Genomic DNA, 21,977 nt, shown 5'->3' on the forward strand with positions numbered 1-21,977 from the left:
TATCAGGCTCCTGGCTGTCGACGGGTCGTCCGAGTCGGACGATTGTTCTGTTCCTACCGTCCTCTAGAGTGAAGCTCTTGGCAGGTGGTGTTCAGGAGATGCTAGCCATGCTACGCTTCAGCTATCGCTAGCTTAGCTACAGTATGCTTAGAAGACGTGGATTATACATTTTCACGACTTTGAGTGGAGTTTTGATGACAGATATTTTGCATTCCAGAAGCTTAATCCTTAATTTATATTTCTGGAAATCATAAGTGATCACAGTGCCCCAGGCAAACGTTCCCATGAATGCTTGATTTAATGTCTTCATTTATTTTCCCGCACCCCCTGTGGGAACGAGTTACTGCCCCCGCTGCTCCTCTGTGATGGCAACACCGGATGAGCGTTGCCCCCCCCCCCCCACCGGCCCCCGCCCCCCCCGACACGCCCGTGAACAGCTCCGCCCACTACCGCGCCAACTCTGTGCGATCCTGGCAAGTGCACTTTCAGGTGGCACAAACTCCAAAATGTCGCCTCAGCGCTTGACGACGACGCCAGCGGTTTTGCGCAACCAGGACCGGCGCCCGTTATGTCACATCCTGTCAGATGAGCGCTCAGAGAAGAAAAGAGGCTAGAGAACCGAGGATGGTGGATGGGGGGAGTTGAGAGGCAGGCGACAGACTCCCTTGTGGAGACGGATCCCAGTAAAGATCAACCAGATAAACATACGTATACAAAGGAGCCGGGCGGATGTGTGGAGGTCAGAGGTTCGGCCCGAGACACTTACTTGGACAGATAGAGCTCGGTGAGGTTTCGCAAGCCGCTCACGGACTGGGGGACACACTCCAGCTGGTTGTCGTTCAGATAAAGCACTTCCAGAGAATCCCGCAAAATTTGAGGAAACTCGATGGGACACGCTGCCAAGGAGGAGCCAAACACACACACACACACACGCACACACACACGTACACAAAAACAGGCACGCACACAGTGAGAGTGGGTCAATGACCACAGTCAGAGGCAGTAAAGTACAGTATGTTGTTACCAAGTGGAGCGCACTGTGATTGGACGAAGAGTGTGTGTGGTCCTGAGGACTGTGGGTTCCATGGCCACTGGCTAAAATAAAGGGGCTTCTGACCCACGTTAGCAGGGGCAGGGAACCACAGCATGACTCAATGCTTGGCATCCTACTAATTGCTCCTACCGAAGTAGTCGATACCAAGGCCAGGCCACAACCATCTGACTGGGAATCTGACCAGAAAGCATTACTCCTGTGACAGATTATTATTATTATTATTATTATTATTATTTCTGACCAGTACACATTACTCCTTTGTGACAGAGCTACCGAACGGGCTAATAAGATTAAGCAGCACAGCGTAGTATTCTCCCCTCCTAGAGTCCCCTGTCCCCAGGCTAGTGTCCAGTCCTCTGGTCCCCTGTCCTCAGGCTAGTGTCCAGTCCTCTGGTCCCCTGTCCCCAGGCTAGTGTCCAGTCCTCTGGTCCCCTGTCCCCAGGCTAGTGTCCAGTCCTCTGGTCCCCTGTCCCCAGGCTAGTGTCCAGTCCTCTGGTCCCCTGTCCCCAGGCTAGTGTCCAGTCCTCTGGTCCCCTGTCCCCAGGCTAGTGTCCAGTCCTCTGGTCCCCTGTCCCCAGGCTAGTGTCCAGTCCTCTGGTCCCCTGTCCCCAGGCTAGTGTCCAGTCCTCTGGTCCCCTGTCCCCAGGCTAGTGTCCAGTCCTCTGGTCCCCTGTCCCCAGGCTAGTGTCCAGTCCTCTGGTCCCCTGTCCTCAGGCTAGTGTCCAGTCCTCTGGTCCCCTGTCCTCAGGCTAGTGTCCAGTCCTCTGGTCCCCTGTCCCCAGGCTAGTGTCCAGTCCTCTGGTCCCCTGTCCCCAGGCTAGTGTCCAGTCCTCTGGTCCCCTGTCCTCAGGCTAGTGTCCAGTCCTCTGGTCCCCTGTCCTCAGGCTAGTGTCCAGTCCTCTGGTCCCCTGTCCTCAGGCTAGTGTCCAGTCCTCTGGTCCCCTGTCCCCAGGCTAGTGTCCAGTCCTCTGGTCCCCTGTCCCCAGGCTAGTGTCCAGTCCTCTGGTCCCCTGTCCCCAGGCTAGTGTCCAGTCCTCTGGTCCCCTGTCCTCAGGCTAGTGTCCAGTCCTCTGGTCCCCTGTCCCCAGGCTAGTGTCCAGTCCTCTGGTCCCCTGTCCCCAGGCTAGTGTCCAGTCCTCTGGTCCCCTGTCCTCAGGCTAGTGTCCAGTCCTCTGGTCCCCTGTCCCCAGGCTAGTGTCCAGTCCTCTGGTCCCCTGTCCCCAGGCTAGTGTCCAGTCTTCTACAGCGCCCAGCGGTGATTCACTGGCAGGGTTACCAGGGTTACCAGGGTCAGGGTCGCGCCGTTGCCATGTGGTCAGGAAGGCCAGCCTCCGGGTCTTGGGTCCCTCCTCGCTTCTGGAAGAAAGTGGTTCCGATCATAACGCTACCTTATAAAACACAAAGTGTGGACATTCATGTTGTGCGTGTAGGGTATGTGGCTGTACAGAGATAAGAGTGTGTGTGTGTGTGTGCTGTGTAGAGGCTGTAGAGTGTGGGGATGTGTGTGTGTGTGTGTGTGTGTGTGTGTGTGTGTGTGTGTGTGTGTGTGGACTCGGGCTGGGTGACCCACCTCCCCAGCTGGTTCCTAGAGAGGTCTAAGGTCTTCAGCAGAGAACACCTCCACTTGTTGGGCGCTGGAAGAGTGGAGATCTGGTTCCCACAGAGACGCAGGGAGACCAGAGCCTGAGAGAGAGAGAGAGAGAGAGAGAGAGAGAGAGAGAGAGAGAGAGAGAATAGAGAGAGATGGAGAGAGAGCGAGGGAGAGAGAGAGGGAGAGCGAGGGAGAGAGAGAGAGAGAGAATAGAGAGAGATGGAGAGAGAATAGAGAGGGAGAGAGAGAGAGAGGGAGAGAGAGAGGGAGAGAGCGAGGGAGGGAGAGAGAGAGGGGGGGACAGAGAGAGAGAGATGGAGAGAGAGAATAGAGAGGGGGAGAGAGAGAGAGAGAGAGAGGGAGAGAGAGAGGGGGGGACAGAGGGAGAGAGAGAGAGAGGGAGATGGAGAGAGTGGGAGAGAGAGAGAGAGAGAGGGGGAGGTGGGGGGGAGGAAAGAATGACTTAACTAGTAATTTGCGCTTTCCTTCCTGCCTCTCTCTCTCCAATGTTTGGATAGATTGATAAAAGCCTTCATTAGAATGAGAGGATTCAACGAAAGCCTCAATCTGGTCTCAGCCTTTCTTTAGCAAACATTCATCACAAGGTGCACAGGATTCCTGAGACAGACAGAAAATTCCTCAATTCAATTCGAATTGGCTTCTGGTAATATGATTCCACTCTAAATAAAACACATCCTTTCATTACATCAAACATCTCCCATCGTTAAATCTATTCAAGATGCTGGTGATTTCCATTAAACAAGGTTCTAGTTAGGGTCATGTTGAGTATCGCCACATTATCACACAGAGTACAGCAGGAGCGCCACCTTGAGGTGACTGGGAGAATTACACACATACTCCGAATTGTTCCCCTAACCTTGTGAGATAACATTCTGTTTCGCTTCACAGATCAGTCTGGCAACTCGTCCATGTAAAACATTTGTGCTCCTTCCCAAGCAGTTTTCTTTTTTCTTTTTTGTAGTTTTGTTTTTGCTGAATTAGTTCTTGTTTGTGGTTTGTTGTTTTGTTTATGCAACAGACATGTCAATGTCATAAATATTGGTGTTAATAAAGATTTAAGTGGAAAAAAAACAACAAAACAAAAAACATTTCTGCTCGATTAGGTACCAATGGGTTCGGTCAAAATGATTAGCGGGCGACTCGATCACCCCTGGTCTTTCTTGACTCGCGTTGTTAGCCGGAGTTTCCAAACCCAGTCAGGCGAAGAGCGGAAAAAAATTCTCACTCTGGGAAAATCCTTGAGTCATTCCCTGTTCATTTAATAAAGTCACGGCCACGACTTCACAGAGAAAGAGCTGCTTTGCATCATCAACACCAAACTCTTCAAGAGCAGCCATGTTGAAATGATTTGAGAGCAGAGAGGATGAGGATTATTATAAACGTTAAACTACATGGGAGAGCTGCTCAACTGGGGCGGCTGTGGCTCAGGAGGTAGAGCGGGTCGTCCAGTGATCGTAGGGTCGGCGGTTCGAATCCCGCCTCCTCCTGTCCACATGTCGAAGTGTCCTTGGGCAAAGACACTGAACCACACATTGCTCCCAATGAGCAGGCTGGCACCTTGCATGGCAGCTGCCACCATTGGTGTGTGTGAATGTCTGTGTGTGAATGAGAGGCCTGCATTGTAAAGCGCTTTGGATAAAAGCGCTATATAAGTGCAGTCTATTTACCATATGATCCATGGAGAGAAGCAGAAGGTGCTCATCTCACGAGGATATAGTTCCCTCACACTCCCCAACATATTAGAACGCCTCCATGCCAACACATCAGCAAATACATTGACAAAAATCCCATGGTTCCCCACGGTTACCTCCAGCTCAAATATGTAAGATGGCAGCTCCTTCAGCGCGTTGTCTGCGAAGTCCACTTCCTGGAGCTGCGTCCTCCAGAAGATGGAGATGGTGTCAGGAAGACTCTCGATCCTATTGGACGAGGCTGTGCAGAACTTCTACAGAGGGGGAGGGGCAAGACGGGGGTTGGAGATCAAATCAAATCAAACTTTATTTATATAGCGCATTTCATACAGAGAGGCAACGCAATGCGCTTTACATTACATTACATTTAGCAGACGCTTTTATCCAAAGCGACTAAAAATAATTGCATTTAACGTAGGAAGAGCCAATGTACTACTACTTGCCAGAACTCACAAGTGCATCTTCTTTCTAAAACAAGTGACTAAGAGCATAATCTAGTGCTGAAGGCAAGATTTGAAAATAACGGCTCAGCACACACTACAGGATCCTATCGTGCTCGAGGGAGCAACGAAGCACTGGTCTCGCCGTCTAACTTGTTTGATATTTTCGGGGCCGCCCCGATGGGTCTGCGAGCCAATCGGGAGGTATAAGATTGGATCTGTAAACCCCTCACATTACAAGATAATCTGGACCGATCATCGGCCCCGACCAACGTTCCAGACCAGATTTCTCCTCTGATTGTGGGGAGCGGTGAATCGGGGATAAATCAGCCCAAAAATCCTGTGGTCTGAGCCCAGCTTTAGAGAGAGCAATAGGGGGGTGGGCATAGGTCCCACCCCTACACATTCTAGAGGGAAGCACAAAAACAGTTCCCTGAGATGATAATGAACCACCAGTAAACTGGATCCATCATTCAGGTTCTTGGTATACTATAATATATTATAATAGTCATAGTCATAGTCATATTATTCCAGCCGGTTGTTCTGGTACCAGGGGACAGGCCCAGGGGTCGGGGAAGGAGGTCAGTCTGTTCCTGCTGACGTTGAGGGAGCTGAGGGATTTGAACCGGTGCAGGACGGCCGAGGGGAGGGTGGTCAGGCGGTTGTCGGACACGTCCAGCTCCTCCAGTTTGCGCAGACCGATCCAGTTAGTATCTGAGACAAGGAGAGGAGACAAGGAGAGGAGACATACGACTGAACTACAGTTGAATCCAGAAGACGATGGCGATCCTTCAGTGTGGCAAGGCAAGGCCAGTTTATTTGTATAGAACATTTCAGCAACAAGGCAATTCAAAGTGCTTTACATGAGGCATTAAAAGCATCAGGACAAAGTGCAAGAGACACATAAAAGGTCATATTAAACTAAATATAAAAAAGGACATTTAAACAGCGCAGTGTACAGTGTGAATGAATAATCAATTGATTTAAAGTCGCACTGAAATGAAAAAAAAACATTGTCCCATTTTGGTTCACATAATTGGTCATAGTGTTCACCTATTCAACGATGTATGCCAAAAAAATTACTAAATTCTACTTTTGTTTTAATCTTATATCAAAGTATATCATTTCTTACTTCCTGGAAAACGGTAGGTCACGTGCAATGACGACAACAGGTACCTTAGATTTTAGGTCAATAATCTCACTTCATCCACCCGTCAATCGCTATCCTTCTATCAAATCTGTCTAAAGTTCTTAAAACCCGTCCACTTGTCAATGTTCCAATCAAATTCCTCTAAACATTATGTCCCACCCTCATAGCTTGTTTGCGTCGGAAATACGTCAAACTACGGAAGTTAGTTGATCTCAAACGTCCGTTTCAGTGCGACTTTAATGAAAAGCAGCGGAAAGTGTGGAGTCGGGAGTCGGAAAGTAGTGCTGGATGATTGTGGGGCACCGCCGGACCGTACCATTAGGAAAGTGGAACAGGGAGGTGAGCTGGTTCTTGGTAGCGGCCACCCTCTGGACGCGGGTGAGATGGAGCAGGCCGGACGGCAGGCTGGTCAGCTGGTTCTGGGAGAGATTCACCTGCTGCAGTCTACAGCAGGAGAGACATGCAGAGAGAGAGACACGCAGAGAGAGAGACGCGCAGAGAGATATGCGCAGAGAAAGACACGCAGAGAGAGACGCGCGCAGAGAGACGCGCAGAGAGAGATGCGCAGAGAGAGACACGAACAAGCAGGTCAGCTTAGACCTAAAGGGCACAGGCCAGTATTATCAGGCTTGCTTAACATGTTTGTTTGTACACATGTTCTTGTGTGTGTGTGTGTGTGTGTGTGCATGTGTATGTGTGTGTGTGCGCACGCGCATGTGCGTGCGCGCGCGTGTGTATATTTGTGTATGTGTGTGTGTGTGTGTGTGTGTGTGTGTGTGTCAAGGTTATAATAGTTTTGCTTTTTTCATTAGTTTTTATTTTTATATCGTTTTAACTTTTTGTTATCAATTTCAGTTTCGTTTTGATTCGTTTTAAAGCAGGTTTGCTAGTTTAGTTTAGATTTTTTGAAAATGCTTAGTTTTAGTTTCGTTTTTATTAGTTTCAGTATTAGTTTTTCTTTTCTTCTGCGCTAGCCTGGTGAGACCATCCTGATCTCCTGAGCTCACGTTGTTTCACTCCGTGTGAAACAAACCATCTGGCGCACGTCAGGTTACTTCTGCGCAGGGGCACAGCTAAAGACAAAATGGAGGATAGATTTCATATCCACCCAAAATACTAGGCTTATGTATGAAATGAAAAAGACTAAAACTAAGGACATTTTCTCTTTAATTTTAGTTTATTTTATTAGTCCTGGGCTCAGATCCCCTTCCCCTCACCCTAACCCGGGTCCGTATCCTTTTCCTACTCCCCACCCTACCCCAACCCCTGCCTCTATCGGGGCCCAGGCACGCACACACACATACACACATTAGTGTTTGCCACACCTCTCCCATGATGCTCTTAGCCTTTCTTGCTCTGAAAATGTATTTGACGTAATGTATTGCTCTATATATGGCTCCGTGTGCTACTAACCCTGTTCTGCCTCCCCTCTCCCTAGTGCCTCTCTCTCTCCCTCCTATCTTCTAACCAGGTCCAGTGGATGCCCCACCGTCACCAGTAGGCCACCCCGAGTCCGATAGATACCCCTGTGTCTGCTGCAGATGTCGTAGCAAATTAGTTAACACACACACACGTACACACAGACATACAACAGTCCACTTCCGGCTTTAGGCCTGGGTCCAGTACCCCTTCCCCTCACCCTACCCCGGGTCCGTATCCTCTTCCTACCCCCACCCTACCCCTGACCCCTGCCTCTACCGGGACCCAGGCACACCCACACACACACTGACAGACACCAGTCCTGGGCTCAGATCCCCTTCCCCTCACCCTAACCCGGGTCCGTATCCTTTTCCTACCCCCCACCCTACCCCAACCCCTGCCTCTATCTGGGCCCAGGCACATTTATGCACACACAGACATACACCAATGTTTGCCATGTCTCTCCTATGATGTTATTAGCCTCTCTTACTTTGAAAATGTAATTTAATGTTATTTATTGCTCTATAAATGTTCTTAGCCGGTAGACAAACATACTCCAGGAGCTTGCTCGATCGCCTCGTTGAGAGGGGCTCACTTATCTGGCCCCCGGGTGATTACTGTTTGTTTGCTTCCCTCTGGAATATGTAGGGGTGGGATGTCTGCCCACCTCCCTTGTTCTCTGTAAAGCGCATTGTGTTGCCTCTGGGTATGAAATGCGCTATATAAATAAAGCTTTGATTGATTGATTGATTGATTTTAGTTAGTTTTGTAAACACACAATGCAGTTTTAGTTAGTTATCGTTTTTTTGTAAAGTCTATTTTATTTTTATTTCAGTTAACTAAAATGTTTTTGTTTTTTAGTTAGTTTTCGTTAACTATAATAACCTTGGTGTGTGTGTGTGTGTGCCGGCGCCCCACCTGGAGCAGATGATGTCCAGTGAGCTGTCTGCGCAGGGCAGGTCTCCGAGCTGGTTGTTGGACAGGTCCAGCGTGGTCAGCTGGACGAGCCCCCAGGGGACCACGGAGGGCAGCGCCGTCAGGCCGTTACAGGACAGGTCCAGATGGACGATACGGGACGAGACGTCCATGAACCAGTCCAGCTCCAACCAGGGCAGCTTCAGACCGGACCAGCGCACACTCAGGGTCTGGGGGGGGGATTCTGTAATGTTATACACACATACACGCACGCGCTCACACGCACACACACACACGTCCAGTACAGGTACTGTAGACAGGGCAGGTGGACAGTTTTAATGCACATTTTATGGTTGATTTCATTCATTCATTCACTCACTCACTCACTCACTCACTCACTCTCACTCACTCACTCACTCACTCACTCACTCACTCACTCACTCACTCACTCACTCACTCACCTCCTCTCCCTCGGTCTGGGAGGGTTCCAGTCGGAGGCGGAGCAGCTGTTTGGTGAAGGCAGGGTGGTCCATCAGTGTGTAGGAGGAGAAGCCGGCTCCGTTCTGCATCAGGAAGCAGGCTATCTCCTCATTCCCTACCCCGGATCACACACACACACACGTGCGCACACACACACACCACACACAAACATACACGTGCGCACACACACACGTGCGCACACACACACACATATACACATGCACACGTACACACACACACACACACACACGCACACACTACTTTTAGATCAATGCAAATGTCACCAATGTAAGATTTGTTGAAACCCAGGCAGCAACATCAGAATCTCTTTTTACTTTGAGGACTCCACAGAAAACGAACAGTCCCTTCTAAACAGGAAGTCCTCTCCCCACAAAGAGGAAGTGATTTTGATTAGTGGAGGGATTCAAGAAGGAACGATGCAGGGGGAGGAAATACCCCTCAACGGTTTAGAGAGACATTCACCACCCAGAACAGACATTACAGTGTGTGTAGGAGTCATGGTGTGTATGTGTGTGTGTGTGTGTGTGCGTGTGTGTTTCTACCTGCGCGAGCCGCAGCGTAAAGAGGCAGTCCTGTGATGACGGCGAACTCATCGCTGTGGATGGCACAGTCCTCTGCGTCGGCATGGTAACCATGAACCAGCAGCTTGACCACCTCCAGGTGACCCTGCTGGCACGACGTGGCCAACATCCAGTTCAACAGATCCCTCCTGAGACTAGAGACTGAGGGAGGGAGGGAGACAACATCCAGTTCAACAGATCCCTCCTGAGACTAGACACTGAGGGAGACAACATCCAGTTCAACAGATCCCTCCTGAGACTAGAGACTGAGGGAGGGAGGGAGACAACATCCAGTTCAGCAGATCCCTCCTGAGACTAGAGACTGAGGGAGACAACATCCAGTTCAACAGACCCCTCCTGAGACTAGAGACTGAGGGAGGGGGAGAGAGAGAGAGAGAGAGAGAGAGAGAGAGAGAGAGAGAGCGAGAGAGACAGACAGACAGTGATAGAGAGGGGATAGAGACAGAGAGTGAGCGAGAGAGAAAGAAAGAGAGCGACAAAGAGAAAGAGGGAAAGAGACAGAGAAAGCGAGAGAGAGGGAGAGAGAGAGAGAGAGAAAGAGAGAAATATAGAGAGAGAGATAGAGAGAGAAAGAAAAGGAGTTATAGAAAACCCAAAGCCAGAGAGCGAGTATGAGGGGTGAATCACGCAGTCAGAGCCGTCCTCACCGGGCACCGAGTCCAGCATCTCTCTGACCAGGCCGGCGAGGCCGTGGTGGGCGGCCAGGATGGCAGGGTTGTCCTCGGACGGCTCCAGGGGCAAGGGGACGTGGGCGTCGTGGAGAAGGTAGCGCACGCTGTCCTCGTCATGGTGCTGGGTGGCCACACACAGGAGACGCAGCTGGAGGAGGGACAGGGACAGGGACGCTATATTAGCTGGCTAGCATCGCAGCACTGAATACTTTCATTTCATTTTCATTTAAAAACTTTATTTCTACTCGTAAAGCACTGAGGTTTCCCTCTTTTACAGTGTTGACGAGTTCACACAGATACACAAATAACGAGAACAAATACAATAATAATAATAATAATCATTATCATAATAATCATAATAATAATAAACCATTACAGGTCAAAGCACAAATGCCAAGAATACAGTCTCATCCTCTCACTCTGAAAACAGGGACTATACAGAGCACTGACGTTACTGCGGCATCTACAGCTCTGCCTCAGTCCCTCATAAACCCGTCAGCATATTCCTACTGCAGCTCCCACAGAACGCATGGCTACCTCGTCTGCATGGCTATCAAGTTACAGCTATCGCCTGAACCAGAACCAACCACACAGGACAACACAACAGACTGTGTGCTGAGCCAGGAGGCAGCAAGCTTTACTATCAAGGGCGGCTGTAGCTCAGTTGGTAGAGTGGGTCGTTCAATGATTGAAGGGTCAGCGGTTCGAATCCCAGCTCCGACTGTCCTTTGAGCAAGACACCTAACCCCAAAATTGCTCCCAATGAGCAGGTTAGCACCTTGCATGGCAGCTACCGCCATTGGTGTGTGAATGTGTGTGTGAATGGGTGAATGAGAGGCCATTGTAAAGCGCTTTGAGTGCCGCTAAGGTGGAAAACACGTGCATTGCTAACACGTTACAGCTATCGCCTGAACCAGAACCAACCACACAGGAGAACACAGCAGACAGGAGGCAGCAAGCTTTACTATCAAAAGAGTCATTTTTGGCCAAAAAAATAAATACAAATTCTGACTGGAGCCGCAAAACATATTTGAAAATGAAAATGTTTCCTATGAACTTGCCTGTACAGTCTCACTGCTGTAACGCCCAAATCACCTCCCAGGAATAATTAAAGTGCATCTTATCTTATCTTAGACAAACTGCACAGTTATGGAAGAGCTAAATGACCACAATAAAATGTCTCCTTGGTGCAGCTGTTGGTAGTGCACACTAGATGGCGGTATCACCATTTAGAACTCCCTCTCATACACAGTGGTGCATTCAAACTCTAGAACAAGAGGAAGCTGGAACCCAAGCTTATATTCTGTTTCTGTGAAACTACACATGAGCAGTCTGTAATCGGTGTTCTTGACCAGGATAAAACCTCTACCTCTACTAGGTTCTCATGTACTGAATATAGCAGCCAAACTGTGTATTAAAGAGCAGTGTATTGATAATCCCCACAGACACTGATAAAAAGAATTGGTTCATATTTGGGATGGGTTGAGAGTAAGTGTAAATGTAACGTAAAAAATAATTCCAGCAGGAAGTTATTTTAGGTTACGAGTTCAAACACACACACACACACACACACACACACACAAACACACACACACACACACACACACACACACACACACACACACACACACACACACACACACACACACACACACACACACACACACACACACACAAAGGCCACTTCTCTTTTTTATTCTGGCTCAGCACTGTCATGGTTTTCCAGTAAGGACCTGAACATGAATAACCAGTCCACCGCACGCCTGGTTGACTGGGGATTGGCACAGAGACAAGACAAGCACCAAACCTGCACTTCCTTCATAGGAGGCCTGCATAACTCCAAAGCCTCAGCTTTCAATCTGCTCAGGCCTACTGCTACTAGGGCTGGGTATCGATTCGAATTTCAAGAATCGATTTGATTCCGATTCGCAAGGTTCAGAATCGATTATCTCGATTCGATTTGATTAGATAAGATTCAATATCGATTAGGTTAGTGTTACTAAAACCTGTTTTTTTTATTTTTTAGCTGTAACCTTAATTACATGACTGCCAAGTTATGCAACACATCAATACTAGGGCTGGGTATCGATACTGATTTCCAAAAATGAATGAACTATTCATTCCTTAATTTATTCATTAAATAAAAGATCGATTTGGGGATTCATGAATCGATTCAGAATCATTTGATTCAGAATCGATTTTTTTAAACCCAGCCCTATTTGCTACTGTACCTCAAGCGAGTACATTATGGTCCAGCAGAGTGAGAGGATTGCGACAGTGAGATATGTCTAACTGCCCCCCTTGTTAACGGCAGGAATAATCTGTTACCGCCCTTTGGCCCAATGTGTAAGCCCTACACCATGTTCAGCTGCTGAGCAACTCCCAAGAAGCCATGTTGACATAATCTAATATATATACTGTGTAATTTCCCCCAGTGGATCAATAAAGCACCTACTACTGGCCTTATACTAGCTTGATAGAACAAGACTATGGTCTGTTCATCCACGGGCAGTGAGCAATTTTCGTTGCATGTTTCGTTTAACTCCCTTCAGAGTTTGTAGAGCGCTATGATGCGTGTGTGTAGGCTATGATCAATCAATCCATCAATCAATCAATCAATCAATCAATCAATCAATCAATCAATCAATCAATCAATCAATCAATCAATCAAAGCTTTATTTGTATAGCGCATTTCATACACAGAGGCAACACAATGTGCTTTACAGAGAGTAATGGAGGGGTGGGCATAGGTCCCACCATATTCCAGAGGGAAGCAAAAAAACAGTTTCACCCGGGGGCCAGAAAAGTGAGCTGTAAAAATTCTTCCCTGACCCCTCTCATGATGCATGCGTGTAGGCTATGATGTGTGCATGTAGGCTATGATACGTGTGGCTAGGCTATGATACGTGTGGCTAGGCTATGATACGTGTGGCTAGGCTAGGTGTGGGAGCGCCGCGCTAGCTGGCGTGTTGTGCAGCGCAGGGAAAAGCGCTAATCTCTTTAGGTACGGTGAGCAACAAATCAGATCCAGCTCTGAGCCCACACTGGTGGGAGATGTGGCTTTGGAAGAGGCCGTAAATGTTCCCACACACACACACGCGCAAACACACACACACACACACACACACAGTGCAGATATCCCACTTAAACAGTCTTAGCTTGTTGTGGCATCTACACCGCAGTATTAAACACAGCAGGCGTTTCCTCTCTACCTCCTTCTGCCTCTGCGGGTCTCTCTCTCTCCCTCCCTCCCTCCCTCTCTCTCCCTCTCCCCCCCCCTCCTCTCTCTCTCTCCCTCCCTCCTCCCCCTCCATTCCTGCGAGAGATTCTCTCCATCTTCCTCTCCTTTCATCCTCCCCTCCTCCGCAGAGGCAGGCTGCGTAATGGAACCAGAAGTAGGACAGTTTTCCCTGTCAACAAGCCCAACAGGCTCCCAAACAACAAGCCCAACACGCCCCCAAACAACCAACCCAACATGCCCCCAAACAACAAGCCCAACACGCCCCCACACAACCAGGCCCAACACGCCCCCAAACAACCAACCCAACACGCCCCCAAACAACCAGGCCCAACACGCCCCCAAACAACCAGGCCCAACACGCCCCCACACAACCAGGCCCAACACGCCCTCAAACAACCAACCCAACACGCCCCCAAACAACCAACCCAACATGCCCCCAAACAACCAGGCCCAACACGCCCCCAAACAACCAACCCAACATGCCCCCAAACAACAAGCCCAACACGCCCCCACACAACCAGGCCCAACACGCCTCCAAACAACAAGCCCAACACGCCCCCAAACAACAAGCCCAACATGCCCCCAAACAACCAGGCCCAACACGCCCCCAAACAACCAGGCCCAACACGCCCCCAAACAACCAGCCCAACACGCCCCCAAACAACAAGCCCAACATGCCCCCAAACAACCAGGCCCAACACGCCCCAAAACAACCAGCCCAACACGCCCCCAAACAACAAGCCCAACACGCCCCCAAACAACAAGCCCAACATGCCCCCAAACAACCAGGCCCAACACGCCCCAAAACAACCAGCCCAACACGCCCCCAAACAACAAGCCCAACACGCCCCCAAACAACAAGCCCAACACGCCCCCAAACAACCAGCCCAACACGCCCCCAAACAACCAGGCCCAACACGCCCCCAAACAACAAGCCCAACACGCCCCCAAACAACAAGCCCAACACGCCCCCAAACAACCAGCCCAACACGCCCCCAAACATCCAGGCCCAACACGCCCCCAAACAACCAGGCCCAACACGCCCCCACACAACCAGGCCCAACACGCCCTCAAACAACCAGCCCAACACGCCCCCAAACAACAAGCCCAACATGCCCCCAAACAACCAGGCCCAACACGCCCCCAAACAACCAGGCCCAACACGCCCCCAAACAACCAGGCCCAACACAACCCAAAACAACCAACCCAACACACCCCCAAACAACAAGCCCAACTTGCCCCCAAACAACCAGGCCCAACACAACCCAAAACAACCAGCCCAACACGCCCCCAAACAACAAGCCCAACTTGCCCCCAAACAACCAGGCCCAACACGCCCCCAAACAACAAGCCCAACACGCCGCCAAACAACAAGCCCAACACGCCCCGAAAACAACCAACCCAACACGCCCCCAAACAACCAGGGGCCTCATTTATCATTGAGGTACACCTTCTTTTACACGGTCTTTTCTGCGATTTCAAGCGTACGCCCTCTCCCCCCCCCCCCCCACAGAGCGATCTATCAAGCAAAAAGGGTGTATATTTAGTCGCCTTTCTACGCGCTTTTGTAGGACACCTCTCAACTTGGCGTACCGATTTAGACGGGTTTTTACACCCTTTTTGAACACAGGGGGAACTGGCGACGCAGGTGGTGTGTCGGTGAATTACAATGTTTGATGGAGAGAGGAAGAGCGAGAGTTTATGAACGCACAATCATGTAGTCCATCCATACAACGACAATACAATAAAACATAAAAACTAACAATAACAGCTTATGGGTACTTCCATCCATGCAGCTTTTTTCTCTTACTCAAATATTACAATTTCAATATTAGTGGTATCATCACACTTCCTTCTATAATCCATCCATTTTTCCCATCTCCCTTCAAACTTTCCTTCCTGCATCCTCAATGCATGCGTGAACTCCATAACATAAATCTCCTCCACAACACCCAGCCACTGCTCCTTGGTTGGGGGTTCCACCTTATACCAAGCCCTCATTATTGTCTTTTTACTAGCAACCAATAGTACTTTCACTAGGTATCTGTCCCTTCCTTGTACATCATCCTGTGTTATGTTTGCCAAGATATATATTCAAAGCTGATAAGAATGAGAACCAGTCAAGACCCCACCACAAAATGAGGACCCAAGCCCTCAGCCCCCTCCCCGTCATGAGGGTTACCAGCGGGGCCAAAGGGCCCACACTGAGGTCATGCGCCAGCTATGAAGACACAAACAAGTAAGGTTCACATTTCTACCATTTTATTGTCTGTTGGTGGGTGACTGTGTGAGGTGTGTGAGTGCGTTTGTGAGTGAATGTGTGAGGTCCGTGAGTGTGGTAGTGAGTGACTGTGTGATGTCCGTGACAGCATGTGTGAGGGAATGAAGTGCAGTGAGGATGTCCTGTTGGCTCTGGTGGTGTAGTGTGGTGACCTCCACCAACTGCTGCACAACTGCCCCACAACTGCCCCAATCCCTTCTGCCATGTCCCTCTGGGCCTCTAGGGTCATGAGCCTCCAGCACAGCGTCTGAGAGGAAGCCCAGCCCTCAGGGACCCTTGAGGCAGGGACGCTGGCAGCCGGAGGTGGAGGCGTGGGCGGTGGAGACAGAGACGGAGGCGCTGGAGATGGCACTGGAGGTGGAGGCCGGCACGCTGGAGGTGGAGGCACTGGAGGTCGTGGCGCTGGAGGTGGAGGCTACAACCGGCGGGGGCACGACCGTCAGGTCAAGGACCACTGCAGACTCCCCCTCCTCTGAGTCCCACCCCACGTCAGAGTCTGGAGAAACAATTTCAGTCATTTTCTTTGAGTTTGTCTGTAAACTTTATTATGCATTAAACATTTCATTGTGTAGCCATATTTATTTGATATGTTTTTCTGTTGGCAGCCAAATAAATGTTTAAGTGTGATTTACCGGGTGATTTAGATGAGAGTCTTAATTTCCCAGAGGGGAAAATGTTTAATGTGGTCTAACATTATGAAGTGATCATCTGTGTTATCGTTCCCTGTTTTTGGTCCTAAATCAATCATAGCCTACCACAGAATTGTGGAATGTTTGCTTTCCTCACAACCACATAATACAGAATGTCCGTGTAGCCTACGCCAAATACAGGATGCACGAAACGTACAGTAGGCTACCTAAACTGTAGGAGCAATCAGACAAAGGTAGTCTAGTTGAAATACCTTCCGAAGATGATTTTTTTCCTCGCGTGGACCTCACCAACAAGCACATGCACCTCCGTCTCCGAATAGTTTCTCTTCTTTCTGCGTTTTTCCATAAACGTAATTGTCTTGCCTTTGCTCCACGCTATATTATGTTGGTTCCTTCCGGGTAACCACGTTGTGCACTGTCATAGTTTTGGCCATATATGGTTGAATTTGGGCGTGGAGAGGGTGGAACACGAGGCGTGTGCACATCCGCTGTCTTCTACGATAACGTGGGATTTATCATTGAGAAATCGGCGCAGCAGCATGTACGCCATGTTTGATAGATCCGAAAAGCGTGTAAATATTCTGGTCGTACACGGCAGTCCGCCCTTTTTTTGTTTTCGTCGTACGCCCTCTTTTACACCTGAATTTACACGCTCTTTGATAAATGAGGCCCCAGGCCAACACGCCCCCAAACAACAAGCCCAACACACTCTAAACACACAAGTCCAACACGCCCTCAAACAACCAACCCAACACACCCTCAAATAACCAGGCTCAACACACCCCAAACACACAAGCCCAACAAGCCCTCAAACAACACGCCCCAAACAACCAGGCCAAACACGCCCCCTCTCACGCCCAGATACATCAACAACAACGACTGCGGAGCGAGCCGCCTCCCTCGAACACGAAAACACATATGGTACATACACACACAAACACACCAGCCTCACACAAACACACCAACTTCACACACAAAAACTCCAGCTTAACACACAAACACATGAGCTTCACACACAAACACACCAGCTTCACACACAAACACACCAGCCTCACACACAAACACACCAGCCTCACACACAAACACACCAGCCTCACACACAAACACACCAGCCTCACACACAAACACACCAGCCTCACACACAAACACACCAGCTTCACACACAAACACACCAGCTTCACACACAAACACACCAGCCTCACACAAACACTCCAGCTTCACACACAAACACACCAGCCTCACACAAACACTCCAGCTTCACACACAAACACACCAGCTTCACACACAAACACACCAGCCTCACACACAAACACACCAGCTTCACACACAAACACACCAGCCTCACACACAAACACACCAGCCTCACACCCAAACACACCAGCCTCACACACAAACACACCAGCCTCACACACAAACACACCAGCCTCACACACACACACCAGCTTCACACACAAACTTCACACACAAAGTTGTTTCGTGCTGCATATAGCGACCACGTTTCGACCACACGCCAGCTACATGATGAGGCGACGCAACCACACACATGTCCCCCGTTGGCCGGGGTCGTAGCCAGGTCCTCACCCCCTCCAGACGAGGTCTGCCTGCGCTGCACTCCACACAGCAGGCCTGCCGGATCATCTCCCTGGCCGCGTCCGTCTGGCCCTCTCTGTAGGCCGCCTGGATGTTCTCCAGCGTGGGAGACGGACCCAGATCCGAGCCCGGACCCGGGGCCGGACCGCCCAGCAACGACGGCTTGGATCCCATATCCCCCTCTGAACCTGGGAGAGGAGGAGGAAGAGGAGGAGGAGAGGGCACGGGAGGAAAGAGGAGGAGAGAAGGAGAAAACAGGAGGTGAGTAGCGGAGCCAGAGCGGAGCCCGGGGCCCCTGGACGGACCTGCAGCGCGTCAGATCGGAGGGCCTCTGGCAGCAGAGACCCGGTGGAGGACGGGAAATAGGCCACGCCCCTCAAGAGCTCTCTGAGGAGGGGAGGAGGGGGCGGTGCGGGGGCAGTGCGGGGGCAGTACAAGGGCAGTGCAGGTCCAGCAGCTCAGTACAGGTCCAGGATGGTTTCATCCTGCCCCCCTGGACACTTAACTCTCTCTCTACTTTCTCCACCCACAGACCTGACAGCACCACGGTGGGCCCTCCCCCCTAATCCCCCAGCTACAGACACATCATCCCCCAGCTACACACACATCATCCCCCAGCTACACACACATCATCCTCCAGCTACACACACCATCCCCCAGCTACACACACATCATCCCCCAGCTACACACACATCATCCCCCAGCTACACACACATCATCCACCAGCTACACACACATCATCCCCCAATTACACACACATCATCCCCCAGCTACACACTCATCATCCCCCAATTACACACTCATCATCCCCCAATTACACACACATCATCCCCCAACTACACACACGTCATCCCCCAGCTACACACACGTCATCCCCCAGCTACACACACATCATCCCCCAGCTACACACGCATCATCCCCCAGCTACACACACATCATCCCCCAATTACACACACATCATCCCCCAGCTACACACTCATCATCCCCCAATTACACACTCATCATCCCCCAATTACACACACATCATCCCCCAGCTACACACGCATCATCCCCCAGCTACACACACGTCATCCCCCAGCTACACATACGTCATCCCCCAGCTACACACACGTCATCCCCCAGCTACACACACATCATCCTCCAACTACACACACATCATCCCCCAGCTACACACGCATCATCCCCCAGCTAGACGCATCATCCCCCAGCTACACACACATCATCCTCCAACTACACACGCATCATCCCCCAATTACACACACATCATCCCCCAGCTACACACACCATCCCCCAGCTACACACACATCATCCCCCAGCTACACACACATCATCCCCCAGCTACACATACATCATCCCCCAGCTACACACACACATCATCCCCTTGCTACACACACACATCATCCCCCAGCTACACACACATCATCCCCCAACTACACACACATTCTCCCCCAACTACACACACATCATCCCCCAACTACACACACATCATCCCCCAACTACACACATCATCCCCCAACTACACACATCATCCCCCAACTAGTACACACACTTCATCCCACAACTACACACACATCATTCCCCAACTACACACACATCATCCTCCAACTACACACACACATCATCCTCCAACTACACACACACATCATCCTCCAACTACACACACATGCCATTGCATACTCTATCCACCCAAACACTGTTTGAATTTAAATTTGTTTCTAGTCTTGCTTGCGCTTCATGTCTACTGCTGCTGTAACTCTTGTCATTTCCCCCTCACTAAAGCACCTAGCCAGCCACCTGCCACCTTCACACACATTCCCACAAGCCTCTCTGTCCCCAACCCTCTTTCTCACACACTCTTAAATATCCTGGAGAATGCACTGGCTGTTTGGGCTTTTCCAGCGACGCGCTTTGCCGAACGAGCGACAAAAGAAAGGAGACAAAAGTCAAAGTCAAAGAGGAAGTGGCCGTGAGAGTGGACTGTTTCAGTGTCTTCGTCTGGTTCCGACGTAACGTTCACGTGAGCAGGCAGGGGGTGTGGACAGCAGACGGGGGGGGGGGGGGGGGTTTGGACAGCAAACAGGAGGGGGGGGTTTGGACAGCAGACGGGGGGGGGGGGGGGGGGGGGGTTGGACAGCAGACGGGGGGTTTGGACAGCAGATGGGGGGGGGGGGGGGTTGGACAGCAGACGGGGGGTGTGTGTGTGGACAGCAGGCGGGGTGGGGGGGGGGGGGTGGGGGGTTGGACAGCAGACGGGGGGTGTGTGTGTGGACAGCAGGCGGGGGGGGGGGGGGGGGGGTTGGACAGCAGACGGGGGGTGTGTGTGTGGACAGCAGGCGGGGGGGGGGGGGTTTGGACAGCAGACGGGGGGTGTGTGTGTGGACAGCAGGCAGGGGGGGGGTGGGTTGGACAGCAGGCGCTGTGCGTCCCTGTGTTTCTGCAGCACAGCGGCTGGGATCTGGACCTGCTATGAATAATTAAGACGGAGAGCGTCTGACTGGGCTATAAAAGGGAGAAATCCGGAGGGACTGTAACCATTAGACCTGCAGCCAGAGCTGCCCAGTCTGCACCCGGGGGGCCTGGGTCAATACATCCCCCTCACTTCCTGGGAGAGGGCATCCTGAAGGGCGAGGGCAGAGAAGAACACCCCCGTCATCCACAAGATGGACTCTCCCCCCTCCCCTCCTCGACTTAAACCTGTCCATCACATAACGAGGCCATCTCCATCACACGCACCAAACAAAAGGGAAACGTACTGGTACTGGACATCGGCTGACCCCTCTCCGCTTGTTACTCACTGCAGATGAAGGGGAGGTGGTGAGATGAGACCACTTAAGACGGTGGAGATGAAACGCTGCAGGATCACGTGACCCAGACGAGCCAATCAATCCACACGTGATTGATCTCACTGCAGACACATTACGAGACATTCGGTCATAATGACATTCTAGATGAGACACAGAGCCTATACCCAGACAGACAGACAGAGACAGACAGACAGACAGACAGACAGACAGACAGACAGACAGACAGAAAGACAGGCAGACAGAAAGACAGGCAGAAAGACAGACAGGCAGGCAGGCAGAAAGACAGACAGACAGACAGACAGACAGACAGACAGACAGGCAGGCAGACAGACAGACAGACAGACAGACAGACAGACAGACAGACAGACAGACAGACAGACAGACAGACAGACAGACAGAAAGACAGGCAGACAGGCAGACAGACAGACAGGCAGACAGGATCTATACCAGGTTGGTAGATAATGATAATCCCAGAGTATCCATCTAATCATGCACGATCAACATTTATGTATACATCGATCTCTGTAGACATAAAGGATTGGATGAGTCAAACAGTGCACTATCATGACTGATCAATGAGCGTTGAGCAGCAGGATAAAGCTCATAGAACACATGTGCTGGTCGAGAGCTGCTCAACAGATCCAGGACACACTAACGAGAGCCTGGCAACATACCAGACATTCCCGCTTTGCTTTCAATTTCCTCTTAGAAACGCTCTACAAACAAATACACAACATGAGTTTCAGATGGTTCAGGATCGGACAGCAGTTAATCAAGAAAAACAACAGGGTATTAATATGCTTGGGCGTTAGCACCTTCGTGGAAACAAGACCGCACGACAAGAGTGACTATTCACCAACAAGAGTGACTATTCACACGTTTTGCAGTAATTGATTTAATCAGTCGAATCAACCTACAAAACTGAATTCAGTCAATAACGGAATTGAAGTAAACTAATTGGGCAGAAGCCATGCTTACAACTGTCACATAAAAACATCCCAAATTCCATGTCAATGTTCTGAAAGCTGTTCAAATGTCTGTTATGACCAGCTAAGGGGAACAGAGTAAGGGAATCAACCAGAAACAATAACCCGACTGCACTGCCAACGCAGTGTCCATTCTCTAGCCTGTAGTAGCTAGCTAGTTAGCCTAGCCTGCTTCTTGTTAATAGCTGACTAATCCGGTGCGCTGTAGCATGTAGCAGCATACATCCATCAGCTGCTGCACATTCACAACGTAAACAACCCCGGCTCAGTGAGAGAATGGTCGGCTGCTCTAGCCTGAGCTGCACCCCGCTCTCCGGTACCTGCTCATACTGTGATGGAGAATCCTCCTCTCCTCTCCTCCCCGTCCGTCACGTCCAGGGAGACGCGGCTG

General features: G+C 50.5%; 1 protein-coding gene across 1 annotated transcript in view; it reads right to left on the minus strand.

Annotated features, from left to right (window-relative positions):
• The window catches only part of lrrk1 (leucine-rich repeat kinase 1), a gene marked incomplete at both ends in the record, with an annotated part of 52,773 nt that overhangs the window by 30,101 nt on the left and 695 nt on the right, over nucleotides 1–21,977 (minus strand). Inside the window, 11 exon segments of the mRNA XM_084437448.1 lie at nucleotides 767–896; nucleotides 2,340–2,410; nucleotides 2,625–2,737; nucleotides 4,474–4,611; nucleotides 5,348–5,511; nucleotides 6,264–6,391; nucleotides 8,285–8,511; nucleotides 8,743–8,876; nucleotides 9,325–9,504; nucleotides 10,011–10,182; nucleotides 17,788–17,984. Of these exon segments, the coding sequence (XP_084293574.1) occupies nucleotides 767–896; nucleotides 2,340–2,410; nucleotides 2,625–2,737; nucleotides 4,474–4,611; nucleotides 5,348–5,511; nucleotides 6,264–6,391; nucleotides 8,285–8,511; nucleotides 8,743–8,876; nucleotides 9,325–9,504; nucleotides 10,011–10,182; nucleotides 17,788–17,984 (1,654 nt within the window).

The sequence above is a fragment of the Borostomias antarcticus genome (genome assembly GCF_949987555.1).
Source record: "Borostomias antarcticus genome assembly, chromosome: 4".
Classification (NCBI taxonomy): domain Eukaryota; kingdom Metazoa; phylum Chordata; class Actinopteri; order Stomiiformes; family Stomiidae; genus Borostomias; species Borostomias antarcticus.